Consider the following 26111-nt stretch of genomic DNA (forward strand, 5'->3'; position numbering starts at 1 on the left):
CTCTGCAGTGGGAACCAGCACTGCCTGAGGGGCCTCGCGTGAGGCTGCTTTCTTTACGTTTGTGGATGCTGGCCTTGGGGAGGGCTTCTCCTAGAAAACACAGTCTCTCAGCTCTGTCTCCTCTGATTCTCACTCAGAAACTTCAATTACCTTTCTGTGCTCAAACGAAATCTCATTTGTTGAAGAAAAATTAGAAAGTGCAGAAAAATATCCCTTATTAGGCTTGCAAAGAAGCAGCACGGCACAGGGTCAGGCAGAGCTGGGGAGAAGACTTCACTCCGGACTGAGGCAGTGGCGAGAGGTGGGGGTTGGTGAACTCACAGCTCTTTCTGTGGCGAGCTAGTGAAAGTGCTTTGTGGGTGTGGCCAGGGGGGAGACACAACACAGATACACATGGCAGAACAGGGAGACTCTTGTTATTGGAAAAGTCTCCTCAACTGTCCTCTGCTTCCCCATCAGGGTTAACATACGAATAATTTATATTTCTATATTGACTGGCCATCAATGATTATGTCCAATTCAGAAATATGCTTACAATAGCACAGAACATATATTGAGTTGAAATGAATTCAGCAAGTCACCTGTGGGGGGGTTGAGTTATGAAAGCTATGGAATACTAATGAGAGAAACTAGGAAAGATCAGCCGAGAGTTCTTCAGAATGACAAAATTCAAAACTGCTGGTGTTGAAATTCTCATCATAATCCTCCCTTCATCAAAAAAACACGTTCCTCAAAATTCCGACAGGCATTTCTGTGAAAATTGACACAGATTCTGAGTTTCAGATAAAAAGCTAAGAGCAGTGAAGAGCCAAAAAAAAAAATCTCAAAAGCAAACGAAGTTGGATGTCTCCTGTGAGTTAATACTTCCCGAGACAGGATCAATCAAATCAATACAGTAGTCTATCAATACCCCACATGGGAGACCCCGAAATAGACTCGCGTTCCCATGCCAATTGATTTTTTAACCAGCACATTCAGCTAATTAGTTGAGGAAAGACAGGCTTTGTTCTCCAAACGGGTGCTGAAACTCTCAGACAGCTGTAATGGAAGACACTGAGCTTCATGGAGAGCCATGAAAACAGGAGGCCACACCACACACAGGGGACCACAGAGCTGAAAGTTCCAGAATCAAACCTAAGGGCTGAACTGTGTTGATCTGGGGTTGAGAAAATAATTTTTAGATAAGACATAAGAAGGAAAATCTGAACATGAAAAAAATAGTTTTGAGTATATTGTTATAGAAATAAGCTGATAGGAATGTAAGGAGATGGTAAGTGTTTACCGAAAGATTTGTGTCCAGAATGCAGAATATCTATGATTTAAAAGCAGACAGCATCCCCTCAGCCCCCCCGCCCCCAAAACAGCGATGAAAGGATTTAAACCCACACTTCACCAAAGAGAGTGATCAAGGCTACAAGAGGGATGAAATAGCAAAATTAGTTCTGGGACCAATGCTGGAGGCGTTTCACTCCTGAGTCCAAACTGCACTACAAACCTGTCTCAGTTGGGATGAAACTGGATTGATAACAGAGAAACAAGACAGAATGGAAGTCACAGAGCTGAGCAGTTGAGGTCAGCTGGGCCCCCACAGGGACACACAGTGGGGCAACAATGGCCTCCTTTGTAGGTGTCCCTGTGACAGCTGGACACCTGTATGCCAAAGGCTGACCAGGCCCTTCACTTTACACCCATACAGAAATAAATTGGAAGCTAATAAAGGCCTGACTGTGTGCCTGGAAGCACAAGAGCTCACCCTTGTGTTCTCTAAACATGAACCTTGGCTGTTATTTTGAACTCTTTCAGACATGACAGAAAAAGCACGAGGAATAAAAGCAAACACCCCTGAGCAGGACTACACCATAGATAGAGGCTTCTGTACAGAAAAAAAAAAAAAAGCAAAAACTAAGGGCCAGTAAGATGTGCTAGCAGGCAAAGGCACCTGTCTCCAGGCCTCACGACTTGAGTTCAATTCCCAGGACCCACATGGTGGAAGAAAAGACCCAAGTCTTGCATATGTTTTCTGACCAACACATACATGCCATGCTGTGTACACACCCCCCAGCCCCACAGTAAATAAATTAATTAATTAATAAGTAAGTAAGTAAGTAAGTAAGTAATGTAATTTTTAAAATATCTAACAAAAAAAAAATGGAGTTGCAAACCTCACAAATGATAAAGGATAAATACCCAGAATGTGAGAGAAATTCACAGAACTCAGTAGCAAATAACAACAAAAAAATGTACATTTTAAAAACAGCTCAAAGACTTCAACATTTCCCAGAGAAAACGTACCTGTGGCCAAGAGTATGTTTAGGAAAGCATGTAACATCACCACCCACAAATAAACAAAAGCCAGAGCTGCAGAGAGACACCCTACACCTGTTAGGGTGGCTGCTGTGGGAGAGACTAGTGGGGTTCCGGTGAGGGTGTGGAGGGCAGAGACTTGTGCTCAGGCTAGGTTACAGGACACTGTAGAGGCTGCTCAGAAGGTTAAAATCCATCTGCCTTGCAATCCAGGAACCCCACTTCCTGGCCTGAAACAAGTGAGGGAGGGACCCTGAGGACTGTGCTCACACCAGTGTTATTCATAATGAACACTATACAGACACATTCCCAGGGCCCCTCTGTTGTTTTTAAATTATCAATATGACCAATATGTCCAGGTAGCAATCAATTAAGACACTGACACTTGTTATATTTTAAAATAACCTTTGTTAACCTAGGGCAGGGCAGACATCAATCCTCTAAACTACTTCCCAGGTCAGTGTGTGATCCCTGCCCCAATCCCATGCCATCTGCTTCTAATAATTTCTGTCAAGCCACCTCCCATCCATAATCCCAAATACTTGCTAATGTTCTTCATCTGGGCCAAATCTCTATCCACGCCGGCCACATGCTTCTCTTTTTTCTATGCCGTAGCGGCCTTCCTCTCTTCCCTTCTTGGGACCCTCAGGCCTCTCTTTTTATTCTTCCCAGGATTCCTCTCTCTCTCTCTCTCTCTCTCTCTCTCTCTCTCTCTCTCTCTCTCTCTCTCTCTCTCTCTCAGGCTGGGAACCTTAGCCATACCTCTATCTTTTCTGCCCTGCCCAGGTGGGATGGCTTTTTTTTTTTTTTTTAATCAAAAGGTGGGTCAAAGAGACACCAAGCAGTGATTAGCATCAAAATACATTGGACCATCCCCTATCACCCATCCCTGGGTAGATGGGAACTCAGGGACAAATCTACACTAGGAAATGATCAGACTAGGAAAATAGTCCTGCCCTTTGCAACAGAGTAGACAAACCTGAAATGCATCATGTGCAATGGAACAAGGCAGAGCAAGTGATAGCAGGCACACCATATGACCTCACTCAGGTCGTAAAGGCCAATCTGAAAGGAGCAGAGGGTAGAATTGAGACTGTTGAGCATTGACGTGGCATTGGTCACACGTACCAAGTTGCAGATATAAAATGAATATATTCTGAGGACATGGTCTGCACAGCCAGCAATAGACCTGTGAACCAATACCATGGAGGCAGCCATTGCTCAGCGTGGGCCCAACCATGATGTACACCTTAAATATAGTCAGCTTTCATCTAGCAACTAATATTTAAAACAAAGGATTCTAATTAAAATTGCAATGGGAAGCCACTGGCACATCAATAATTGATTGCAGTGGGCATGAGAAGGGAGGATAAACAACTTCTCTGTGTGACTGGCATTTTTGATTACAGGGCTGCAAACGCTTCTGTCACATATCATTGAATTGGAGCTGGGGTCCCAGCTGAGTAAAGTGTGATGGCTTTGGTTGGTGGGATCCCTAGAACTCCTTGAAAGCTGAGCGTGTGTGCCTGGCACCAGCTCTGGGCAGATGGCAGTGTGTGGATCTGGATCCTCCATGCTTGCTGGTCCAGCTAGCCAACCCCAAACAGCAAGCCTTGGGTTTAGTGATAATAGGGCATTTTCTTAATTAGTGGCTGACTAGGGAGGGCCCAGTTCAATGTAGAAGGTGTCTTCTCTGGGCTGGTGGTCCTGGGTTCTACTAGAAAGCAGGCTGAGCAAACCATTAGGGAGGAAGCCAGGAAGCAACATCCTCCATGGCCTCTACATCAGCTCCTGCCTCCAGGTTCCTGCCCTGCTTGAGTGTCTGCCCTCACTGCGTTTGATAGTGAACTGTTTGGTTATGGTATTTTATCACAGAAATAGTGACTCTAACTGGGACCGTGAGAGACCCTGTCTCAAAATGATTCAGTGGAAAAGCAATTAAGGATATCAACCTCTGTCTTTCTCACATTCTTGCTCAGGCAAGCACACACACACACACACACACACACACACACCAGTGTACTGAATATCTACAACAAATCAACAATACTGTGTATTAAAATTCAACAGAATGATTTGGGCCAGCTTTGACTAGAATTGTCACCATCCCTACACATCACATGGTAGAAGTGTTTGCACACACTCACTTGATAAAATGATGTGCGTTTCTGCTTGAATGTTAACATTAAAGTAAGTTCTTAAATTTTACAGTGAAGTGTCACACTGCAAATTCAATAATTACTTTGTAGTGAACATTATCAATCCAGGGTTTTCTCTTGGCAGTGGACTTTAAAATGAGAAGTGGTAAAGTAATTTTTGTTTATTTCTCCCTTTGCCTTCTTTGAACTGTTTGGAAGTTACAAACATTTTTCTGTTTGTAATCTGATAGTCCTTAACACTTATTTTTTTATTCTAATGTTTGTATTTCAACACAAAGTCAAAATATTGCCCATGTCTCTGTATGTTAAATCCTGTACCCGTTATATTTTTAATCATTATTATAACTTGCTTCATTTGTTTACAAATCTCTTTTCAGATTTAAATTCTGTGCCTAGTTCAACTGTGCACTTCAAATAGCTTTTAAATTACTTATTGATCTTTCTATTACAGATATCCTAGTAAACATTTTCTTTTGGAGTTGAAAAGAATGGATTTTTTTTTTTTTTTTTTTTTTTTTTTGCACAAGTGAAACTGAATGAAAGATGGAATGAAAAGAAAACATTGCATATTTCCTGCAGCTCATAGAACATGTTTTTATCTGAGTAAACACATCTTTTATGGTCTGGTCTCCTGTAGCTTTTGACTGACACAGTAAGGTTAGAAGAAAACTAATTATGGCATTGATTGTTTCTCGTAGCAGTCCCCTGGTGCTGCCAATGGCCAAGCAGGACAGTTTACTGGAAAAAGACATTATGTTCAAAGACACAACAAAGGGTCTGCGTGAGCAGGAGTCCCAGGACGGCGCCTCTGAGACCAGCGTGGTGAGCATCCGCGGCAAGCCGGAGCAGGTAACACTGTGCTCCTGTAGGTACTCTGTGAGCTCACGCTGAAAGCCTACGGCCAGTCTAATTTTATAGTCAATTATTAGCCCATATCTTATTCTTATATATTTTCAAGTGTCTTTGATTATTACATAGTACTTTTTTCTGGTTCTTCCAACTATCCAAATGCATATAAATCGGCCAAAGATGCACTGGCAGGCATTTCTTTTTAAATGAAGCTATGACATTGCAGTGTGTGTGCACGCGCGTGCGCGCGTGCATGCGTGCGTGCGCGCGCATGTGTGTGTGTGTGTGTGTGTAGTCATTTAAGACCCAATGCCCAGATTCCCTTGCTGCTTTGGAGGGTTATAAGCTTGACAAATAGAAATTAATATGTTTTCTTCCTATGGTAGAAGTAAATGCTGTTCCCATGTTTGGTGCTTTGTGAATGGCAGAGCTGTGTTCACTCCTGTTCCTGGTTCAGTGTTTCTAATTCAGAGCACTATACTTTATTCAGTTTCCAAATACCCTCTAGTGCCAGCTTTGTTACTGTGTAAAAAGACTACCCTGACAAAGGCGACTCAGGGGACACAGTTTACATGAGCCGGAGCCCTCAGTTCCCAGTTACAACCAGTCATTTCAGGGAAGTCAAGGCAGGAGCTCAGGCAGATAGTCACGTCACACGCACAGTCAAGAACAAAAAGAACAAAGATGTCGTTGCTCACTGTCTGGCTCTCAGCTAACTGCCCACAAAGGGCTGTGTCTCCCTGCTTCAGTAGTTACGACACTCCCCTGTAGACATGCCCACATACCAGCCTGATCTAGATGATGCCCCATTACTGCTCTCTTTGCAGGTGAATCTATGTTGTGTCTAGTTGATAGTTAAACTAACCAGGAATCCTCTTCTCAGTACTAATTTTAACTTAAATTGCGCAAGATAAAAATCAAAGAATCCAATAATATTTGGGAAGAGGTAACTTTATTGCTATTATTTTAAAGAACTTTCTGAACTGGATTACAGAAGTATGTGGAAACTATCTAGGTGTGGTGATGCACACCCGTAATCCCAGCACTCGGGAGGCAGAGGCAGGCAGATCTCTGTGAGTTCAAGACCAGCCTGGTCTGCAAAGTGAGCCCCGGACAGCGAAGGCTACAGAGAGAAACTCTGCCTCGAATAAAAACAAAAAACAAAGGGAAGCTGGAGTTATCAGCACTGAAGCTTACTAGGAGAACCATTATGATGCAGTTGCAACCCTCGCATGCCCTGTGGTTAGTGGCTCTATGTGTGAGTTATTCTGTGTTACCATTAATTTGTCCTTGTGCTATAAAATATGTCCCAGTCTGGCTGTTGCACAGCAATGAATGCTTATTTAATTAAAGAAGCATAGACTTGGCCCATTCCTTCATGTAAATACTGAGATTTGGGCCTCTGTGGAGACAAAATTAATTCCATCTAGCAAATTAATAGATTCTAAGTGACCATTTAACCTGGGTTTCTGAAAGACATAATGCATTCCTTAAAACCAGGAAGGCACTTCCATCATCAGGGGGCCAGGTGGGACCGTGGATGGTGACTTCTGTGTTCTTACTGTCGTCTCTTATGTATCCTTGATGTAAAAACACTGGGGCCATTTTCTGCCTTCTAGGAGGCAGCCACTGGGTCTTCAGGGACTCCCAACACATCACCCTGGTTCCAGTCCTGAATGCTGAAAGACTCTTCCTTACAAATGATCCCCACTTTCAACTTGAGTACACTCCCCCCAAACAAGGGCAGTCTAGATCACCACAGAGCAAACTTTTTCAGAGATCTATGTTCTTCTGTGTGGTTTCTACACTTGGAATTTGTTACTCACGACCCCTGCTTCTCCCTCCAGCAGGCTGAGAACACACTGAGAAGAAAGATAGAATCTCTTTTTCTGTCTTTGCATGGAACTACTAACATAAAGCCCATCAGGGAGTAGGCAAGCTAGGAGCGTTGTGTTCCCGGAGTTACTCGTTACATGCAGCCCTCTCTTCCTCGGCTGTTACACACCGGTAATGGTAACCAGCCCAGCTCATCCTAGCTCAACAATTCCGATACTCAAGTCTCCTTCATAAAACTCAGTCAGCTTGATGGGACTTGAAACCTCTGGTGTGCGTCTGCGAGGGTTTTCCCAGAGACATTTAGTTAAGGGGAGAGAGGGGATTGTACCTAAGTGTGGGTGTCTTCACCAACTGAGTAAAAGCTGGTGAATGCGAAGAGAAAGAGCTGGGCTCTGCCTTTCTTTTCTCTCTCCTGCTTGACACCATAGACCAAGAGGCTCTCTCACTGCCCCAGCTACCTTGCCAGCCATGAGTGTGTTTCTCCGCCCTCTGAGCCCAAATATTTCCTTTAAGTCATCTTTCATCAGGTAATTGCTTATGACAAAAATAAATAACAAATCGCCAATTATGTGGCTATAGAAACATTAGCTCCTCACATTGTCGGCCTGGAATCCTGCTGAATCTCTCTCTCTCTCTCTCTCTCTCTCTCTCTCTCTCTCTCTCTCTCTCTCTCTCTCTCTCTCTCTCTCTCACACACACACACACACACACACACACACACACACACACACACACACACACATATGTTCAGCTTCTTCTGTGTGAGGTCTGGTCACTCTGGCCAGCCTCTGGCAAGAATCTGTTACACCCACTTATGTAGGTTCCTTCCACCCCGTCATGCTTCTCTCTAGAGTCTTTTCCTCTGATGACCCCTTTCTGTTCCTTAATCATCATCCCTGCCTGCTGAATGTTTGAATTAAGCCCCATCTGTCCCACTCTACAAGATCCCGCCGACAGCAGCGGCCCAAGTTCCTACTCTTCTTTTCCCAAATAAATCCTAGTGAACCCTCAGCTTCCTTAGCTAGTATCACTGGCAATATTTTATTTAGCAGGGGCCATCCAGGAGTGCCCACACTTGCCTGCCCCACTCCACCTTCCAGGGTGTCCCTCAGGGAAGTCTGCAGGGAAGCCGTTGCCACAAAGCCCCCTAGAGGTGTACACATAGGTATACATGAATGTTATGTGTTCAGCCGCAGAGCTAACACCGAGCCTAGTTCTTCACGTGAGTTGAGTGTGTGAGTCTTAAGGCCAGGTGGCTGGAAATTTTGAGACCAGGAATATTGTACAATTTGTTTTTGTTTTGTTTTTTAATGAGTAAGCACGCTTCTGTTGGAAAACTGTGTTTTCATGTAGAGAAATGGATTGGTGTCCAGTACCCAGGAGCCTCCAGCCATGGCATCTTCTAAGTGGGTTATCTAACAGTCTGCTCTCTTGAGCTTTGAGATGCTCGGGTCAGGTCTGCTTCTGCTACTCCTGGGCTTGGGGGACATGCAGCCTGACAGGTAGAACAGGAAGGATCCGTTCTGTGATGTACTCACCAGCTTGGGGGAAGTAGTTCCAAGTTCAGTGTTTTAAGATGTGTAATTTTTCACTCCGTAGATAGTCACGTCTCACCTGACTAACAGTGATAATTAAATTATCCAGCAAACGGGCACATAATAACACAGTGTAAGACGTAGATATAACATTTAAGGGAAGCATGGGCTTCACCAGGACCACAGAGCACAAGCAAGCTGGCTTTCATGCAGGGTCTCCTGTGTGTGTGCCGGCCTCGCAGGACCCTGCAGAGTCTTCTGCTATTTCCTGTGCTTGACATAAGCAAGTCAAAGCTGCTCTTTCCTATGGTGTGCCTGCTGTTAGCGCATGCTTTGGGCCCACTAGATTAAGCATTGTGCATTTCTCAGTTGGAGACTGCTGATTTCCATCTAATTAAAAGACCAAAAATCATCTGGATTTATTTGAAATACTTATTCTGCAATAATTTATTTAAAGTTATTGAACGACTGCTTGGTTTTAGGGATATGGTGCTATTTTTCTTCCTGGTTACCTAATCTCACAGACACCTTAATCTTGAGCCCAAAGCAGAGTAAAAATCACAAGCCCCAAATGTGGGGTGTATCCCTAGACTGGACCCAAAACACGCTCACAGAGTTAGCTGTGGGAGCTAACCAATGCTTGACTGTCACCTGAGCCCTTCAAACACTGATACGCACAGATCTTACTTAAAATTTAGGGATAACAGGGGTCAGTCGACATGTTGGTGACCTTAGAGGCATAAGGACATAAGGACCTTGGCACAAGGTAGTGTGTGTGTTGTGTGTGTGTGTGTGTGCGTGTGTGTGTGTACGTGTGTGTGTGTGTTTTGTAGATATGGAGGGCAGATTCTCATCTGAGTAAAATCTCATCTCCCTCCAACCATCTCCCTTTTAGCACTGGTCTCTCAGTTACACTGTCTTAGAACTTTGAGAAGTCTCTGAAACTGGAACGCGCACCTCTGAAGAGCTGATCAGAAAGCAACCAAAACTGATCACACTGGCCTTTGCCCCCACCCCGCAGGTCCAGCTCACGCCTCCAGCTCCCAGCGATGACCTCGCCACACTCAGTGAGCTCAATGACAGCAGCCTGCTGTATGAAATCCAGAAGCGCTTCGGGAACGACCAGATACACGTGAGTGCCAGCAGGGCTTCATGCACCAACACTGTCCCAGCTCAGGACCACAAACGTGATGGGCCCCTGCAAAGCTCTGGCTGTGAGGAGGAGGCCTAAGGTTGAGCTTTGCAGAGTTCAGACTCATCTTGGGAAGGCTCTTAGGCGTATTTCAGAGTCACGGGTAAGCTCCTACTCTGCAGGTAGGCAGCGGCTCTTCATTGTGTGTTTTAGGTCTCAGAAACCTGGGACAAAGGGCTACTTTGAGGTGCCTGTTAACATAGCAAACTGATGTGGGCCAGCTCTCCCAGCATTCCTCAGTACCCATGGCTCCTCCCAGCACTACTCACCCCACCCCCTACCTAAAGCTCTGGCTCCGAGGGACTGGGTTTCACTTCCCTTCTCCCAGCCTGACACTTATACAATCCAGCCACTTTGGCTACTCTGGTCTCGTGGCCGCTTGGCCCTAACTGCTCCTCTTGGTCAGTGATTCCTCTCTTGTTATTCCTCCCACTCTCTCCTTGTAATGCCCAAGTCCTGAAACCCTCCAAAGACCACCAGGAATCAGCCAGATGTAAACCACACAGGGTCTCGTGTATTTCAAGGTCAAAGCCTGGACCATCAACCACCTCTTGAAGAGGGAAGATGGTATTTAAAGGAAAAGCTGTAAGCGCGGGTAGAGGGTTCCAAGCCACAGTTAGGTTAGAGGGGTACAGGAAAGTTGCCCTTTGAGCTGATTGGCTGGGGAACCAGGGCTAAGGGAAGGGACCAGGGCCAGGCCGCAGGACGGAATTTTTTATTTGTTCTGGTCATTGTGACATGCAGCTCTGATTGGTTGGCCCCAGTACTAGCTACTAGAAATGGTTACTAGCTGTATGTTTGTGGCTCTCCCTGAAACTCCAGGGGTGGGAAGGGGGGTGTCATGTTCTCAGGCCCTGAACACAAAATGGCGTTGGTGTGGCTTCTACATCTTCTCATAGAGCAGTTTGCTCTCCGGGCCATGTTCAGCCTGGACTCCTCTGTCTGCCCACTCTCTCCCTCGTATCTATAATAAGAATCTCACCCATATTTAGGAGTAGCCGTGTTCTCCTTCTGTTTCACTTTTTCATTCCCTACACTTCTTGCGTTGTCCTGGCTGAGTGTGAGATCTTTGCAGAACCAGCCAGATCTACAGATCAGCTGCTTATAAATCTCAGTCCGCCTCAGACACGTTTACTTTCAAAGTCAGGAAAAGGAAGCAGAAAGGCTGTGTGGGCTGAGCTAGGCAGGGACTTTAGCTTCACAGAGTCTGACTAGCCCCATCTTCAGGAAGCATGATTTCTGCAAGGAGGTAAACAAAACAAAACAAAACAAAAACTATCTAGATGAAGAATGAATTACAATTCGTTCTAACCTTTTTGTGGATGTTACTTTTCTAGTGCTGGTAACAATGTAGACTGGCTATAGTCTTAAAACCCATCTCTGCCTCCCCTCCCATGCCCCCTCCCTCTCTTCTTCCCTCCTCCCTCCCTCCCTCCCTCCCTCCCTTCCTCCCTCCTTCCCTCTCTCTCTCCCTCCATCCCTCTTGCAGTTGATTTTGTTCTGCCCCACACATAGCCCAGGACAATCCAGGCTGCAGAGCCTGTGGAGATTTCTGATTATGCGCGAATCCCTGATAACACCCACTTAGTCCTAATCCGCTGAGAATCTGATTAAGTCATTTTCATGTAAATGTGAAGACCGAGGTTTCCCAACAGTAATGAGTTGCCCGGTCCTGATTAACCCAGGATGCTGCCACACAGCACCTTACTGCTTCAGTAAACTGCCTGCCACCATGTGTATGTTTAAAATTAAACGCCTTGCATCCCAGTTGCTGGAATTTTGCCATCAGCATAAGTGGTTAAACCTGATTGCTTTAGTTTCCATTATCTCTCTCAGAGGTGCTTTTGTGAATAATGTCTTACTTCCCTTCCTTTCCCCACTTTTTCTTGTGTTCTTTTCTTTTCCTTTCTAACTTGTTTTGTGGTTCTAGTACCCAGGACTATATGCCCAGAGCCCCAGGCATGCTGGCAGGCAAGTTCTGTGCCACTGATCTATGTCCCTGCTCCTCTCTTTGCTTTCTATCTCGATAATTGTCCAGGCTGGCCTGGAACTCACTCGCGTAAGATGGTCTTGACCTTGCCAGCCTCCTGTTTCAGCCTCCTGAGGGTTTTATACCACCAAGCCCAAGGGAAGACTAGGTTGGTTTTCCTTAATTCCTTCCTGCTGGTCCAGTTGTTCTGTCTCTTAATCATCTACTCTCCATCCACACTCCTGGGGTCACCGCCATCCCTGCTCTGGCAGCCCCAACCCTGTGCTCCTGGGGTCACTGCCATCCCTGCTCTGGCAGCCCCACCCCAGGCTCCAGGGGTCACCACCAGTCCTGCTCTGGCAGCCTCCAACTTGGGGCGTCCTTCTTCTCTCGCCACCTGAGCTCACAGAGAACTAGATACCAGGAGAGCCACCGAACTTCTCTCTGTCCGGTTGCTTCCCACAGCAGGCAATGCACAGCTCTTTCTCTCAACTTGCTTCATGGCTGAGAAGCCAGCCAGTCTCATCTTCAAACAGCCCAGGAGTGGGCTTCACCACCTGCCACACAGAGGCCAATAGCTGCCCTCCTTCCTGCACTGGGAACGTTCCAGAGACTCTTCTGTGCCCTAACGTTCTCTTTCTACTTCCCAAAGAACCGATCTTGCTGGAATCCCTCTCGTGTGTGTTTTCAGCTCTGTGTCTCTGCTGAATCCCCAAGCTACATTTAGCAAGCTCTCCCTTGTAAGAAAATGCATCGTGGGGCATCACCCTCCTTGTACTGTGGCTCCTGTGCCAGCCCCTGGGCCTAAGGAGGACACAATCAGGCAGTTTTATTTATGTGACACCTGGCCATTGCTGCCGACGTTGAAGACCAGGTTCTCCTTCCCCATCCCCTCTTACTCCCCAGAGTAGACGGTCTTCACTAGAAATAATATCCAGGCTAAAGTCATGTCTGTCGTGAACTTGCCACTGAGCTACCCGAAGTCACATCTAAAAGACTGACGTGTAATCTCAACATAATCCCAGATGATGAATGCCTTTGAGTATCTTCTGTGGACTGTCAGGCATGTGAACTTTTTACTGCAAGTCTGCAAAGAGACTAGCAGCATTGGAGCCCATATTGGAATTCATTTTATTGGATCTTTGGGTCAGGGAATGAAATTGCCTAGGCTGCACTTGAATCCCTGGTTCTCCCCGCCCCATCTCTCACATGCTGGAAGTCAGTCGTGCGCTAGCCCCATCTCTCACATGCTGGAAGTCAGACGTGCACTACTGTATCTGCCTCCGTACAGCAGGCTGGCACCTGAATTCAAGCATATTGAATGAAATTTGGAGTTTGCATTTTGTATGCCTTTGTCAACTTTCAATCTTGTATTTCAGCAAATTACTGTTTTATAAAAGTGTCGGCCTGTGGTGAATTGGAACTAGAACAAGCACATGTCTTCTCAGGTAGAAAGCACCGGTTAGGAGATGTTTCCACATTCTAGTGTGTTTGGGCTTTATTCTCTCCTCACTGCGCATGCACGCATGCGCACGCGCGCGCACACACACACACACACACACACACATGCACATGCACACACATGCATGCACACACTTGCAACTCACCTGTGTGCTGATAAGGAAAGTCGGTGTTTGACATCTCCCCAACTCTGCTCTTTTTGTGTTGTGGGGGGATTGAACCCAGGGCCTTACAGGTGCTCAGCAAGTTGCCCAGGCCAGCCTTCAACATGGACTTCTCCTACCTCAACCTACCAAGTAGCTTGAGTGACACGCTCTGGTGATGTCACTGGTGTGAGCACCAGGCCAAGCTCCCACTCAACTCCTGCTTGATTTGTGAATCAAGCCCCTTTGCAAGATGTACTCAGCACACAGCCTGCACTTCTGCCACCCAGCCACAAATCCTGTTCCAACTGCAGCATCTCATGCGTCCTTTAGGGAAGGTGGGGGTTTCCCTCGACTTCTGTCTGTTCTCAGGGCAGTGGCCAGTTATACCTGCTAGAACATGTTGTATAGCTTCACTTTCTGCATAAAGGAATGCAAGGCCATTCAGGGGAAGACCAGAACCCAAGGACTCTCTCTCTGGCCCCCTGTGTTTTTGACCATCTATGCCTCAGCTGTCCTGCTGGTCACCTTGAACTCCTATGGCAGTGTCACTGAGTGCACACCACCCCTCTACTCCCTAAAAGTCTCCACACCAATGGCCTCACTCACACAGAGCTCCCCATGGTACTTTCTGGGTTTCAAGGTTGTGTGGTTTCTGCCACAGACTCATCGCCTACTCAGTCAATTCTCCTTATTTAGATCGGGGCTCTGTTTCCCTTACTGTACACACAAATACATGCACATACGTAAACACATGTGCTCACCATGCATGCTGCAGTGACATGTAAGGTTCTTAAGGACTGAGTGTGTGAGAGAGAATGCCTCTCAGATCAAACACACCTTTTTTTTTTTTTTTTTTAGCGCAAGAGAAACAAGTTCCTATGAAGTTACCTGTGGCAAACAGCTGAGTCTGGGGTGAGCTACTGATGTTTCAGACGCTGCCGCAGACCTGGATGTTTGACAGGATTTCGATCTTCTTTTCTGCATCTCATTCATTATGTGATGTGACCTGTCCATAGCAGCTGTGCATTGCTCGGGTGCTGAGTGTGTGACACTCATTGGATGTTATCTTACAGAATTCCACATGCCTGCCCAGCGGGGAGCTCCCAAACCTTCAAAAAGGAAATGGCTTGCATGTGATAAGGCAAGAGCTTGCCAGAAAAGAAAAAAAAAGCACAGAATAAGAACATTGTGTGTCTGGAATAATCGCTGCCAGCAGTACTAGAAAAAACAGAACACACATCAGAGTTCTTCGTGGGCTGCAGAGAAGCCACTTGGAGACAGCTGAAAAAGATGGCGCAGAAGAAACCCCTGGCACGTCTGCGTCGCCCAGGGAGTTCTAATGGTGGTGCCAGGCAAGCTAGAACAAGGAAATTCTGGCAGCCCTTGGGTTCCTCATGGCCCATCTCCCCACCTGGTGCCTGTGCAACTTCTGATCAGGGGACCCAGGTCAGGTGGCAGGACCTCCTTTATGGAGCACTTCAGTGGGAGCTCAAGTGGCATGAAGCGCTGTGGGCCAGCCTCGCTCTCCAAGGCTCTCCTGAGATATGCGGTGGAGTGCTTTAAGATGCCTGCTCGCTACTCCAAATTGCTTCTAAGAGAACATGTGCAGAGTGCTGAGAAAAACAACTTATTTTAGAACAATGAGCTATGGGAATTCTGTTTCTGTAGTTGAGAAACCTTTCTGGGCAGAGCAGTGGCATGGTGGCCCATGTCATCAGAATGCCCTCTTCAATTCTCATGACTTATATGATGATTTTATCACAATATTATGACTATATATGATGACTTTATCACAGTATCGAATCACATTCTTATATTTTTGTCCATTTCAGCATACATATTTAAGGAGGATCTTAAGTTCCACCAATAATTATCCCAAGATAAACCCCCCCCCCCCACCGAAGAGTGTATATTTAGGGTGTCCACTGTGACGATGAATAATTGGTAGCAGATCTACACACTGAAGCACTTGCTGCACTTAAGGAAATTAGCTTCACAACCACGGTTACTGTTTATTTTCTAGCGTGAGCGCCTAAGCTCTCTTAGCTGGCTCCCATTGCACAGTGAGACATTCCATACTATCCCTCCTACCCTCACACCACGCCACTCATACCCTGGATTTAAACCACTCTTTTGTGTTTAGCTTAGAGGACAAACGTCTTCTGTTTCTCGCAACTTCTTTCTGATCAGATCAGTAATTACATCAGTTTTTCACCCACTCATTCCAATAGGCATGAATCTCTCCTTGCCACTGTGACCCAGGCTTACCCCTTGAAGCTGTTTGTTTTGTGTAGCTAATGGTACATTGATTTATCATGGAAGTATAGAATTGCTATCTCTTCCTGATCGCTTTGCCAATTTCTCATTACAAAATGCTCCTTTTGGCCCCCAGTGTTGCTGCCCAGGCTACATCTGGATGGGTTGGTGTACGCTCAGCTTTTCTGCGACTGTTGTTTGCATGTATATCTTGCTTTATCTCCTTTACTTTCAAATCGCCTTGGTTTTTATATTTGTGGCATTTTTCTCTAAAGTATCACACATCTGATGCTTTCACCTAGTTTGTGGTCTTTGTCTTTTATCTGCAGTATTTGTAACACTTATGTTTGTTGTAATTACAAACATATGTGGACTTAAATCTACCTTTTTAATCTCTATTCTATTTATTACTAAGCCTTAATAGCTCATTATTTCAACTTTGTTAATTGGAATGTTTGATTCTGAGCTTTGTGAACACTTTGTCTTATTTTTTTTTAACTATATAGTAACATAAAACTAATGAGGCCATTTTCATCTTGCTGTGGATTTGTTTATTTTACTTCTATAATGTTTATCCAGACTGATTCTCACAAAATCCCTTTGCAGTAAATTCTTAGAATCTAACCATTTCACTATGTTTCATGAAACCAAACCTGAGAGCTGCGTGTAATTTGAATATGAATTTTATATTTTCAGAGGACATTTGAGTCAATTTAAGAATATTACAATATGACACTTACTGATTCACCATGTTTCCCCACTGATTTCTAGTTACACAATTTTAGATGAGTCTATCTATGTGGTTGATGGACGATGAGTCTATCTATGTGGCTGATGGACGATGAGTCTATCTATGTGGTTGATGGACGATGAGTCTATCTATGTGGCTGATGGACTGTTTGCATCTTTTTGACAGACTTTTATTGGGGACATCTTCTTGCTTGTTAACCCATTCAAAGAACTCCCAGTTTACTCTGCTGTGGTGAGTATAACACTCCAAATGTTGTTTTGAAGTGACACACATGGGGCATACACATTTCATGTTGGTGACATAAAAACCAAAATAACAACACTTAATAACAAAATTTCTCAGAATTTTTCTCACTTGAATAACGTGCTGGTCGTGTCGATGTGTTCCGAGGCAACTTTGGAAAATAACGTTATTTTACCAAAGGTATCTTTCCCATTTAAATATGTAACTCTCTTCTGATGGTGCTTATGAGGCAGAATAAATTAAGTAATATGGTACATTTCCATGCAACCTTGACTGATTTGGTTTAGAGTCCCTATCCGAACACTTGGTTTCCTCCTGAAGAAGTTTTCTTAAGTTAAAGTAGTGGAGACAGGAAGTGAGATGCACTCTGAGAATTCTCCGGAATTGACTGGGCAGTGTCACCATGAGACTTTTCAACATAAAAAAAAAAAAAAAAAAAAATGACAAGCTGTAGAAAGTCATTCTTGCTAACTGAAATCACAGTATGGTTTTAAGTAGTAATGGATAAAACTAAAGTGGCTCCCTGGATTTTATGTGTCAACACACCTGCTTCAGCTGTAAAATAGGATCTGTAAGCACCAGGCTCCTGGTAATAGGAACCAGGGGATAGATGTGCACTCCTCACACCCATGGGAATGTTCAGGAAGGGAGGGAGGTGCTTAGTTCACGGATGGACACGACTGGCGTTTAGTTCATGCATGGATACAACTGGTGTTTAGTGCACAGATTGATACTGACTAGTGTTTAGTTCATAGATGGATACTGGCTGGTATTTAGTTCACAGATAGATATGACTGGTGTTTACTTCATGCATGGATATTGATGGGTGCTAAGGAAAGGCTTGGCACTATTTCTGTACTTTGCCATTGAGTCATGTTTCCGCAATGTCTGTTAATGCCATATATAGGCAGTGTATACCTTATGCCTGGTGTACTGATAATCAACTCATTTCTAAATAGCAATTGCACTTTTGAAACCATCACACAGATCCAGAAGCCAGCATGAGTGCTATCTTAGCAATCCCATAAGTACAAGAGAGGTGTTCTTCTGTGCTGCCCTGTGAGGCACCTGCTTTCTTCATGACTTAGAAGTGATCCTTGGTTCCTATTTCTCAGAAGAAATCAAAATTTCCCGGAAACCAGAGCACTAAAAATACGATCAGCAAATCCCCATGGTAACCATAGGCCACCAAATCACTGAAATTAGGGTAATTATATTGCTGTGTCTCTGAGAATTCTGTACATAAGGCCCTATGATGCTCACAAATGTTGTTTTAGGATGTTGATGTTAAATATTGGAGAAGTTGTATGTAACATGAAATGCCACAGTTTAGGTTTACTCAGTGGATAACTATACTAGACTGGCAGTTTGTGAGGCGCTGGTCTTTAAGCCATCAGAAAAGTTTAACGCTTGTGGACCAAGAGTTGAGGATAAAACCTAAGTGAGGCTGTACACGTGTTCTCTACATGTTCCTCCAGCCCACCCCCAGCCCTGCCCTGAGTTACTGTAGACCCAGCAACACATTTCAGCTTCACAAGTTCCTCTTCATAAGAGGGACAGAAGTTGATGGGTCTTCCATCTTTGATCTGCTGTCCCCAGGTGTCCCAGATGTACCTGAGCCCCACAGGCCAGCGCAGCCCCTCGCTCCCACCCCACCTCTTCTCCTGTGCAGAGCGGGCCTTCCACAGACTGTTCCAGGAGCGAAGGCCACAGAACATCATCCTGAGGTGAGCCAGCCTGTGGCTGCGTGCCGATCCGAAGCATGGTCCCCTTCCCCCACTCACCGTGTTTGAAGTCTGTCTTTCCAATGAGCACATCTGTCTGTTCGAAAGGGCAGACAGATTTCTTGCAGAAGTCACCTGGTGTGGCAGAGTCCATAGCAACCAACAGCCTGAGACACATTTCATCTTTGAAGACTTAAAACAGTAGCACGGGGAGTCTGCTTTCAAGTCTAAGAAGCAAACATGGGGAAAGAAAAGCGGGCCACACGTGGGACCTAGGCTGTTGCTCTCATATGGCCCCACGAGCTCTAAGCTGCAGCTTTATTTATTCACAAGAGTGGGTTTCAGCCTGCTTCTAGTGTCTCCCTCTGCTCCCATTCTACCTTGGATGTCTCCAGAGGTGGCTTTTCTTGGAAATGTTAAAGAAAATTTCAAACTACATAAAGACAGTTTATCCTGGAATAAAACTCTTCAGGTGAGAATGTGAGGGGAGTGCCACAAGGAGGGCTGGGGTGTGATCACGCTTGGAGGACCCAGGCTCGGCTGCTCTCTCTGGAGAAGCCTTTGGCCCTTCCAGTGTGGCCGTGCATGCATCCATCTCCGTCATTGTGCCCATGCGCAAACGTATATGAAAGATTCCTTAATAAACTCATTGCTGCCTCAATAAATAAAGAAGATGGAAGACAAAGAGATGGCTCTGGGGACCTTTGCTGAGAGCGAGCTCACAGCTCCCTGTAGGAGCCTAGATACTGTTACCCCAAATTCTACATTTGTTTGCTCATGGTAACTCCCTCTCCAACTCCTCACCTGTATTTTAAGGCTAATGATTTTTTTTTTTAATTTAAGGAGGAAAAACCATCGTTTCTTCATTTAAGTTAGGCAAGTCTCCCATGTCCTCATAAGCAAGACAAAGCGAGACTTAATCTGAGTTGAAAGGATTTAGGAGTGACATAGCCACTGTGGTGGGGCTTCTTTTAAAGCCCGGCACCTGGTCTCCGTGTGGATCAGGGTGACACGGGGTGGGGGGTGGGGGGGGTGGGGGGGGGGGGGCGGGAAGACTTTGGCCTTTTCTAACCCTGTGTTCGAGCAGGTCCCGAGGAGCTCAGCCACAGCTGTTTGCATTCAATGACTGTTTCTCTTATGCCTCAAAAGTAGCATAGACAGATGGTAACCCAGATTTTAGTCATCAGAGTTGAACATCCCCCTCAGGGCTCAGGCAACCCTGCAGAAAAGGAGGGAAAGGGGCGGAAGAGCCAGAGGGGATGGAGGACACAACGAAAAGAAAGCCTTCTAGGTCCACATGAGCGAAGTTCACATGAACTCACAGAGACTGAGGCAGCATACTCAGGGCCTGCACAGGTGTGCACAAGGTCCTCCGCGTATATATTATGGCTTCCCGGCTACTGTTTCTATGGGACTCCTGAACACGCAAATGGATGGGTCTTTGTTTCCTGCACCGTCTCCTAGCCTCACTTCCTTCTGTTGGTTTGTTTTTTCCAATTTTGATGTGTTAGGATTTTTTTTTTTTTGAAAAATCTTATTTTATGCTATTATTATCCCTTAGAAGCCTTCTTTTTTTCTAGTGAGAGGCAAAAAGGGAGTGGCTGTGGGTGAGACAGGAGGTGGGGCAGTCCTGGGAGAAGTTGAGGGAAGCTGTAATCAGGATACATTGTGCGAGGAAAAATGACTGTCTTCAGTAAGAGTTGAAAATGTTGAATATCTCTAGAATAGATGTTCTATAAATTAGCACCGGATAAGATGCTATTTTTAATTTTCTTTACAAACTTTATTTTACTGTCACAGTGGTGACCTGCTTTCATCCCAGTAGCTTCACAAATCAGGACGATGGACTGAGAAGAGTGGGTCATCCACCAAGTTGAGAGTTCAATTACTAAAATTTCAACATTTTTCTAGTCAATGCCCTTTAGTTGAAATGTCATTAGAACATGGCTAGCCCTTCAGCCGCTGGAAGACAGGTGTCAGGTGGCCCTCTGGAGTCCTGACATCCAGCACACCACTGTGAGCAAGGCAGGACATGTGCTGACCGGGTGCTTAGGACACACCTATCAGTTGAGGAGTAGAGACATCCCATCGGTGGCTCCCAGGCGGTGTTGTGTCTCTCCCACTTTCTCTGGGTCTGAGAATCACCTCTGGCTCTCTCTTTCTCTCCCTCTTCTAAGCCAATGAATTTATGTTTCCCCTGTTTTTTTGGTTTTTGTTTTTTGTTTTCATAGTGGAGAAAGAGGATCAGGGAAGACCCAAGCCAGCAAGCAGATCATCAGGCACCTGACCAGCAGGGCCAGCTCCAGTCGCACCATGTTCGACTCCAGATTCAAGCATGTAAGTGGCTTCTGGGCTGATGAGTCTGTGAGTGAGTGGATTGTGTCAAGTACAATGTCACCTGCAGATACAGTGACGCACCATCACAGCCAAAACACGGTCAATATCGAAAAGAAAAAGTCTTAGTGTGTTTGCACAGAAGGCTGCAGCTGATACTTCTAGATGGGTGGGAGTTGCCTGAAAAGCAATGCCAGGCAGACATTAGTGGCATGCAGCAGTAAAGTTTCAGTGTTTTTAAAAGAAGTGGCCACAGTAAGCATGGAGGGTTTTAATCTGCAACAGTTTATTAAGCTCCGTATCCTCTTCAGAAACGCATCAGTCCACTCCACTGCTCTGAAGTGGCAGTTGGGAAGCCTGGCAAGACTTTATTCATATATGCTAATGAATATGCTAATAGGCCAGCCGCTGACGCTCCCAAACGAGAAACGTGAATAAATCGACATGGTTATAAGATAAATGCAGGTTCACTAATGGAAATAACAGAATCTATTGACTTAATTGAAATGACAGGGAGCAATAGCCCCCCCCCTCTAAATTACCTGCTAAGATAATCATCTATTGGCAAGAGAACAGGTTCTGTAATTCCTAAAGTGCATTCTGATCACTTTATGTAGATTGACTTTGCTATTTAGTCTAAGTGACTACTTTCTAATTCCTGTTGAGTTGGTTCGGTGGGCCTCTCCCAAGTCTGCTCGCACTGGGGAAACAAAGCCACCAGTTCCACACAGACTTCAAGCGAAATGCCTTCTCACTCATTTGTGTGTGTGTTCTTCGTTCCTCATGATATGTTCAAACTCCACGTTAACTCTTGGGTTCCCTAATTTAAATGTCATCCACACAAATATCATTGTCTTAGTCCATGAAGCCCAAGGCAGGCTCAGCAAAACATCCTGGGAAATAAACAGGGGTTTATGCAAGCACCAAAGGAATTTGTGACGACTGTAAACCTGTGTGACATTACGGAGCACCTGTAGAATGCGGTCGATTGAGGGAGGGGGAGGGCTGCACTACATCCCGCAGGAGGGAGATTTGGATAGCGGGACTGAATCAGTAGACAGAGCACCCTTGGTGCACAGAGGTATTTAACAGTGAGGTTAAAATAGAGCCAGATAAACTGAAAGTGCGAGGAAGGGCAGGTGAGATGTCCTGAGTGACCGACCGTGAGCCCTCAGTGGGGACCTCTCACAGGCAGACATGCAGAGAGCTTGGCCTGGGCCTGGGACATCACCAACAAACCTCCCACTGAGGGAAGGCTGGTGGCATCTAAAGAAGACTGAGAGAAAAAGGGAAGGTTTTATTTAGCTAGTAAAAGTTATACAAATAAAAGGAAGCTAGCGAGTAAAAAGTGAGAGCTTATGGGATGGAGGGCATCTCCATGAAAAGTCAAGCGGAGAGTAATGAAGGGACCTCCTGCAAGCGACACCAGTGACAAAGCTACATGCAGCCCCATGAGACCAAGCGGGTGGGATTCTGAGAGGTTCAGGGCCTGTCAGTTCCTTTTCCTGGTGCGTGATGTTCCAGGAACCATGAACAAGGAACAAGGAGAGATGCTAAGGAGGGTGGGCACTGAGGTGCAGGCATGAGCTTGCTCTCGGTCCCCTGGTTGCACACTTCTGAGGCTACACAGCAAAGGTGTTTGAGGTCCACTGCAGCCTCATCCTGTGAGAGGCCTCCCAGTGTGCCCTCAGTGCTCCCTGTGATCAGTGGAGGGTGGAGTCCCAGGCCAGGGGCTTTGCTTCTCTTCCCTCAGCCTGGGAACACCTAAGCCTCCCCTGCCCTCCCCCCTCCAAAATCCCCCTCCTCTGCCCTCCTCCCCCAACACTGTTTTGTGTCTAACTTCTGTATCTGAATCTTGAAGATCAGAAGTGGGGGTTTTCATGTCACTGGATTGATTAAAACAGAAAAGCCACATTTTAAAAAGAAATTGTGAGGGTCTTCTTGAGTTCCAGGCTCTTTGAATTCTCCTCCCGTTGTTTAAAGGAGCCTTTGAGGAGAAGTCCCTTTGCAGAGGGAGTGGAAGGCTCAGTTTGATTAATTGATGTGTGGATATTCATTAAAGAGCCCTTGGACCTTTATTTCTAGGAAATACAATATAATTACCTACTTTCATAGCACATAGCTACTATAACTATTGAAATTTATACCACATTGGTATAAATGGCAAAATCAGTCCAATAAAATTTTAATAAGTAAATATCGAAGGTGCAAGTAGGTTTTCCCCCATATATTTTTATTTAAAATTTTATCACTATGTGCTGTTCTCATAATTTTGTTTCAAAGTCAAGGGAGACAATAGAGTACTACCAGTTTGGGGCGCTCGCACTTTTTTCTTAATGCAGTTGTTTAGCGCCACCTACTGGCTGACTAGCTAATAAAGAAGAAAGTAGCTGGCTGTTTCTAGCTCGGCATTGTCATCTGGAAGTATGCAGCAGTGTGTGCATTGAAAAAGTCTGTTAAGAATTAACAATTCTTAAATGGCTTTAGCTTTATATCAGTGTCATACCTCACATGTCTTTACGCTAATCCAGACAAGTTGGATGAAGTCAGCAGTATGAGGCTGTGATTAAGTGTGCCACTCTACAGCCAGGCTGCCTTGGTTCGAATCCCAGCTAGGACGTTTGGAGTCTGTGATCCTGGCAGTTGGTGATCCAGTTTTATTGATGGTAAAGTGGAGACTTTGATGGTGGTTGAAAACAGTTAAATGTAAACATATGTGTGTATTTCTGTTTACACACGTGCCCGGTGCTAGAACGTGGGCAGGTACACTGTAGGCACAGCAGAAACGTGTCTACCGTCACTAATGGAAAGAAAATAGTTTGTCATGTGTTGTGTCTGCTCTGCGGCAGGCACAAAACTGAGTTCTTTACACACAAGCAAATCACCAAAAAGTCATTCCTGCATTAGAGTGAGGGGGTTGAAGGAACTAGCTTAACGCTTTAGAGCGAGTCACTTAGGAACCTGAGATGGGAGGGCAGCTACTCAAAGCATGTGACCTTTGCCCCACATATCCTGTCTGGGAGCAGCACATCACCTGTTATCTATGACATTCTTTCTTGTAAAATAATAGAACCTCCACCTCATTGTAAACTACAACACAGAAATAATGCAAACATAAAATATTTTCAAATTCATTTTGTTTTATGGCTTTTTAAAAATAATTGCTTTACAGTACATTTCTGCAGTGAGAATGAATTTGAATGCTGATTTTAATATATGCACAGTTACCTATCCAATGTAATTTTAAAAGAAACACGAGAACATAATTGATCACTAATTATTGGGGGGCAGTTCTGTCACACCTGATATCAATTTGCTTTGGGTTGTATTAATTTTCAGGCCCAAATCACAGAGTTTTGTAAAGATTTAATGTGTCTTCTTCAGAAACCTAGGCTTCAAAACCAGATGGTTAAACACATTTCATTATTATGTTTAGCATTTTTGATTTGGAATTGGGATCAAAGTGTTGCTTTATAGCAGTTAATCATTGTGCAGAACACTTCTCAAGTTGATAAGTGCCTGAATATAACACACGCCGAGAAGGCTTTTAAAAAGGACTCAATACATTTGTTAAAAATTTATAATAATGATCTCAAAAATAATGTCATAAATTAAAGGGTCTCCGACGAGGGCCCGCTGAATCAGTAGAGGGTGGCCCTTTGCCCTCTGGTGGCTGACTCGGAGCTACCTTTAGCATGACTGTATGTAGAGTCTTGAAAGAGAAAGAATTTTCCAGATTGCCAGACATTTGGAGAGTTGCTCAGCCACTGTCCTTATTAGGGCCAAGTTCAGCTGATGGATGAGAAGCGCATTTCGCTTAATGCTCAGTACTTGAAGAAACTTGTTTAGAGACTATGTCAGATCCCGCGGTCCACCTGAAGGGCTCGCGCTAGAGTCTCAGAACCACAGGCCCTCAAACATGGAGACAAAGCACAGTGCTGAGGCGGGGTCATGTTGGTGACGTCAACTAATTGTTCAGTTCCACTTCTGCAAGACAGGAGGGATTGAAACAGGGCACAGTGCAGCCGAGGAAGGGGTTAGCAGGCCTGCATGCTGAAGGCTGTGGTAAGCACGCCTGAGGGTTAGGGAGGGCTGACCAGTGTCACACGAGTCAGGTTGATGTCCTTTCTAATTATTTAAAAAATAAACACACACACACACACACACACACACACACACACACACACACGCTCAGTTGTTAAGAGTGTGGTGACAGCCTGAGTTCAGACTCCAGCACCCATGTGAAAAGCCAGCAATGTCATCTTTGAGCTTGTGACTCCAGTATGGTGAGGTAGAGACAGGAGAATCCTGAAGCTTCTTGGCTGCCTGCTCAGCTACTGACTCAGGGAAAGATCCTTTTGTAAGGGAGTAAGATGGATGATGACAGAGCAGGACCACGAACGTCATCGTGCTCACACATGTGTGCATAATCCACCAGGCCCTGCCCCCGCACACTAAGTGTGTCGGGGGGAGGGGGGTTGTTGTGTGACACTGGCTTCCATTTACATGCAGGGTGGTAAAGCATGTGACACCTTAACCTGACATAGTGTGTGTACTTATAGTTTGCATTTCAGGAATGAGTAACCTTAAACAGCCAGCAGGCACTATGTGGGATGCACAGGGCCATCCAGATAGCAGGATATTCCCAGCATCTTTGCTAGTACCGTCCCCCCCCCCTGAAATTTTATTATTTTAACGAGTACTCCAATCAAATTCTCTCTTGTGCTGTAGGCCATGTGTATCTTGGAAGCCTTTGGACATGCCAAGACCACACTCAACAATGTCTCCAGTTGCCTCATACAATACTGGGAACTGCAGTTCTGTGAAAAGAGAAAGCATGTGATTGGAGGTAAGTTCACACTTAGCCAGCAGAGGGTCCCTGCGCCAGAGAGACAAGGTCATGGGGCTGCGAAGCCTGCATTCACTATCTAGCAGAGAGAAGCCAATGACAGACCAAGGTGGTAGGGACAGTCCCCTCACCACCACCCACAGATTTATAAACCTCTTATTCCTATCCTAGAGATGTTTTCTAATAAAGGTGGCTAGTTATCCTGAGAGGAGGTGTGGCTTCTGCATCCCAAGGTGTCAGGTTTCAAGTTCAAACTTTTCTAGGACTTGAAAATATTCCCAAGTGCAAGGTGGGCCTTCCCAGGAGGACTGCTGTGTAAATTACACAACACTTAGCAAAAAAGAGCTGTCAAGAATCATACTTCTCACCCAAAGGTGCAAACAACCCAGGATACAATATCCGTGTGCAGCTCCTTCACATAGCACACAGTGGGATCTGCTCACATCAAATCTGAATTTTTAAATGATTGAATTAAAACCAATCCATACATTAAAATAATCACC

At 45.2% G+C, this 26111-nt stretch overlaps 1 protein-coding gene across 1 annotated transcript in view; it reads left to right on the forward strand.

Moving 5' to 3' along the window:
- The window catches only part of Myo16 (myosin XVI), a 373810-nt gene that overhangs the window by 117644 nt on the left and 230055 nt on the right, over nt 1-26111 (forward strand). Inside the window, 6 exon segments of the mRNA XM_051169490.1 lie at nt 5162-5312; nt 9705-9815; nt 16624-16689; nt 18301-18428; nt 20657-20762; nt 25491-25608. Of these exon segments, the coding sequence (XP_051025447.1) occupies nt 5162-5312; nt 9705-9815; nt 16624-16689; nt 18301-18428; nt 20657-20762; nt 25491-25608 (680 nt within the window).

The sequence above is a fragment of the Acomys russatus genome, chromosome 27, assembly GCF_903995435.1.
Source record: "Acomys russatus chromosome 27, mAcoRus1.1, whole genome shotgun sequence".
Lineage (NCBI taxonomy): Eukaryota > Metazoa > Chordata > Mammalia > Rodentia > Muridae > Acomys > Acomys russatus.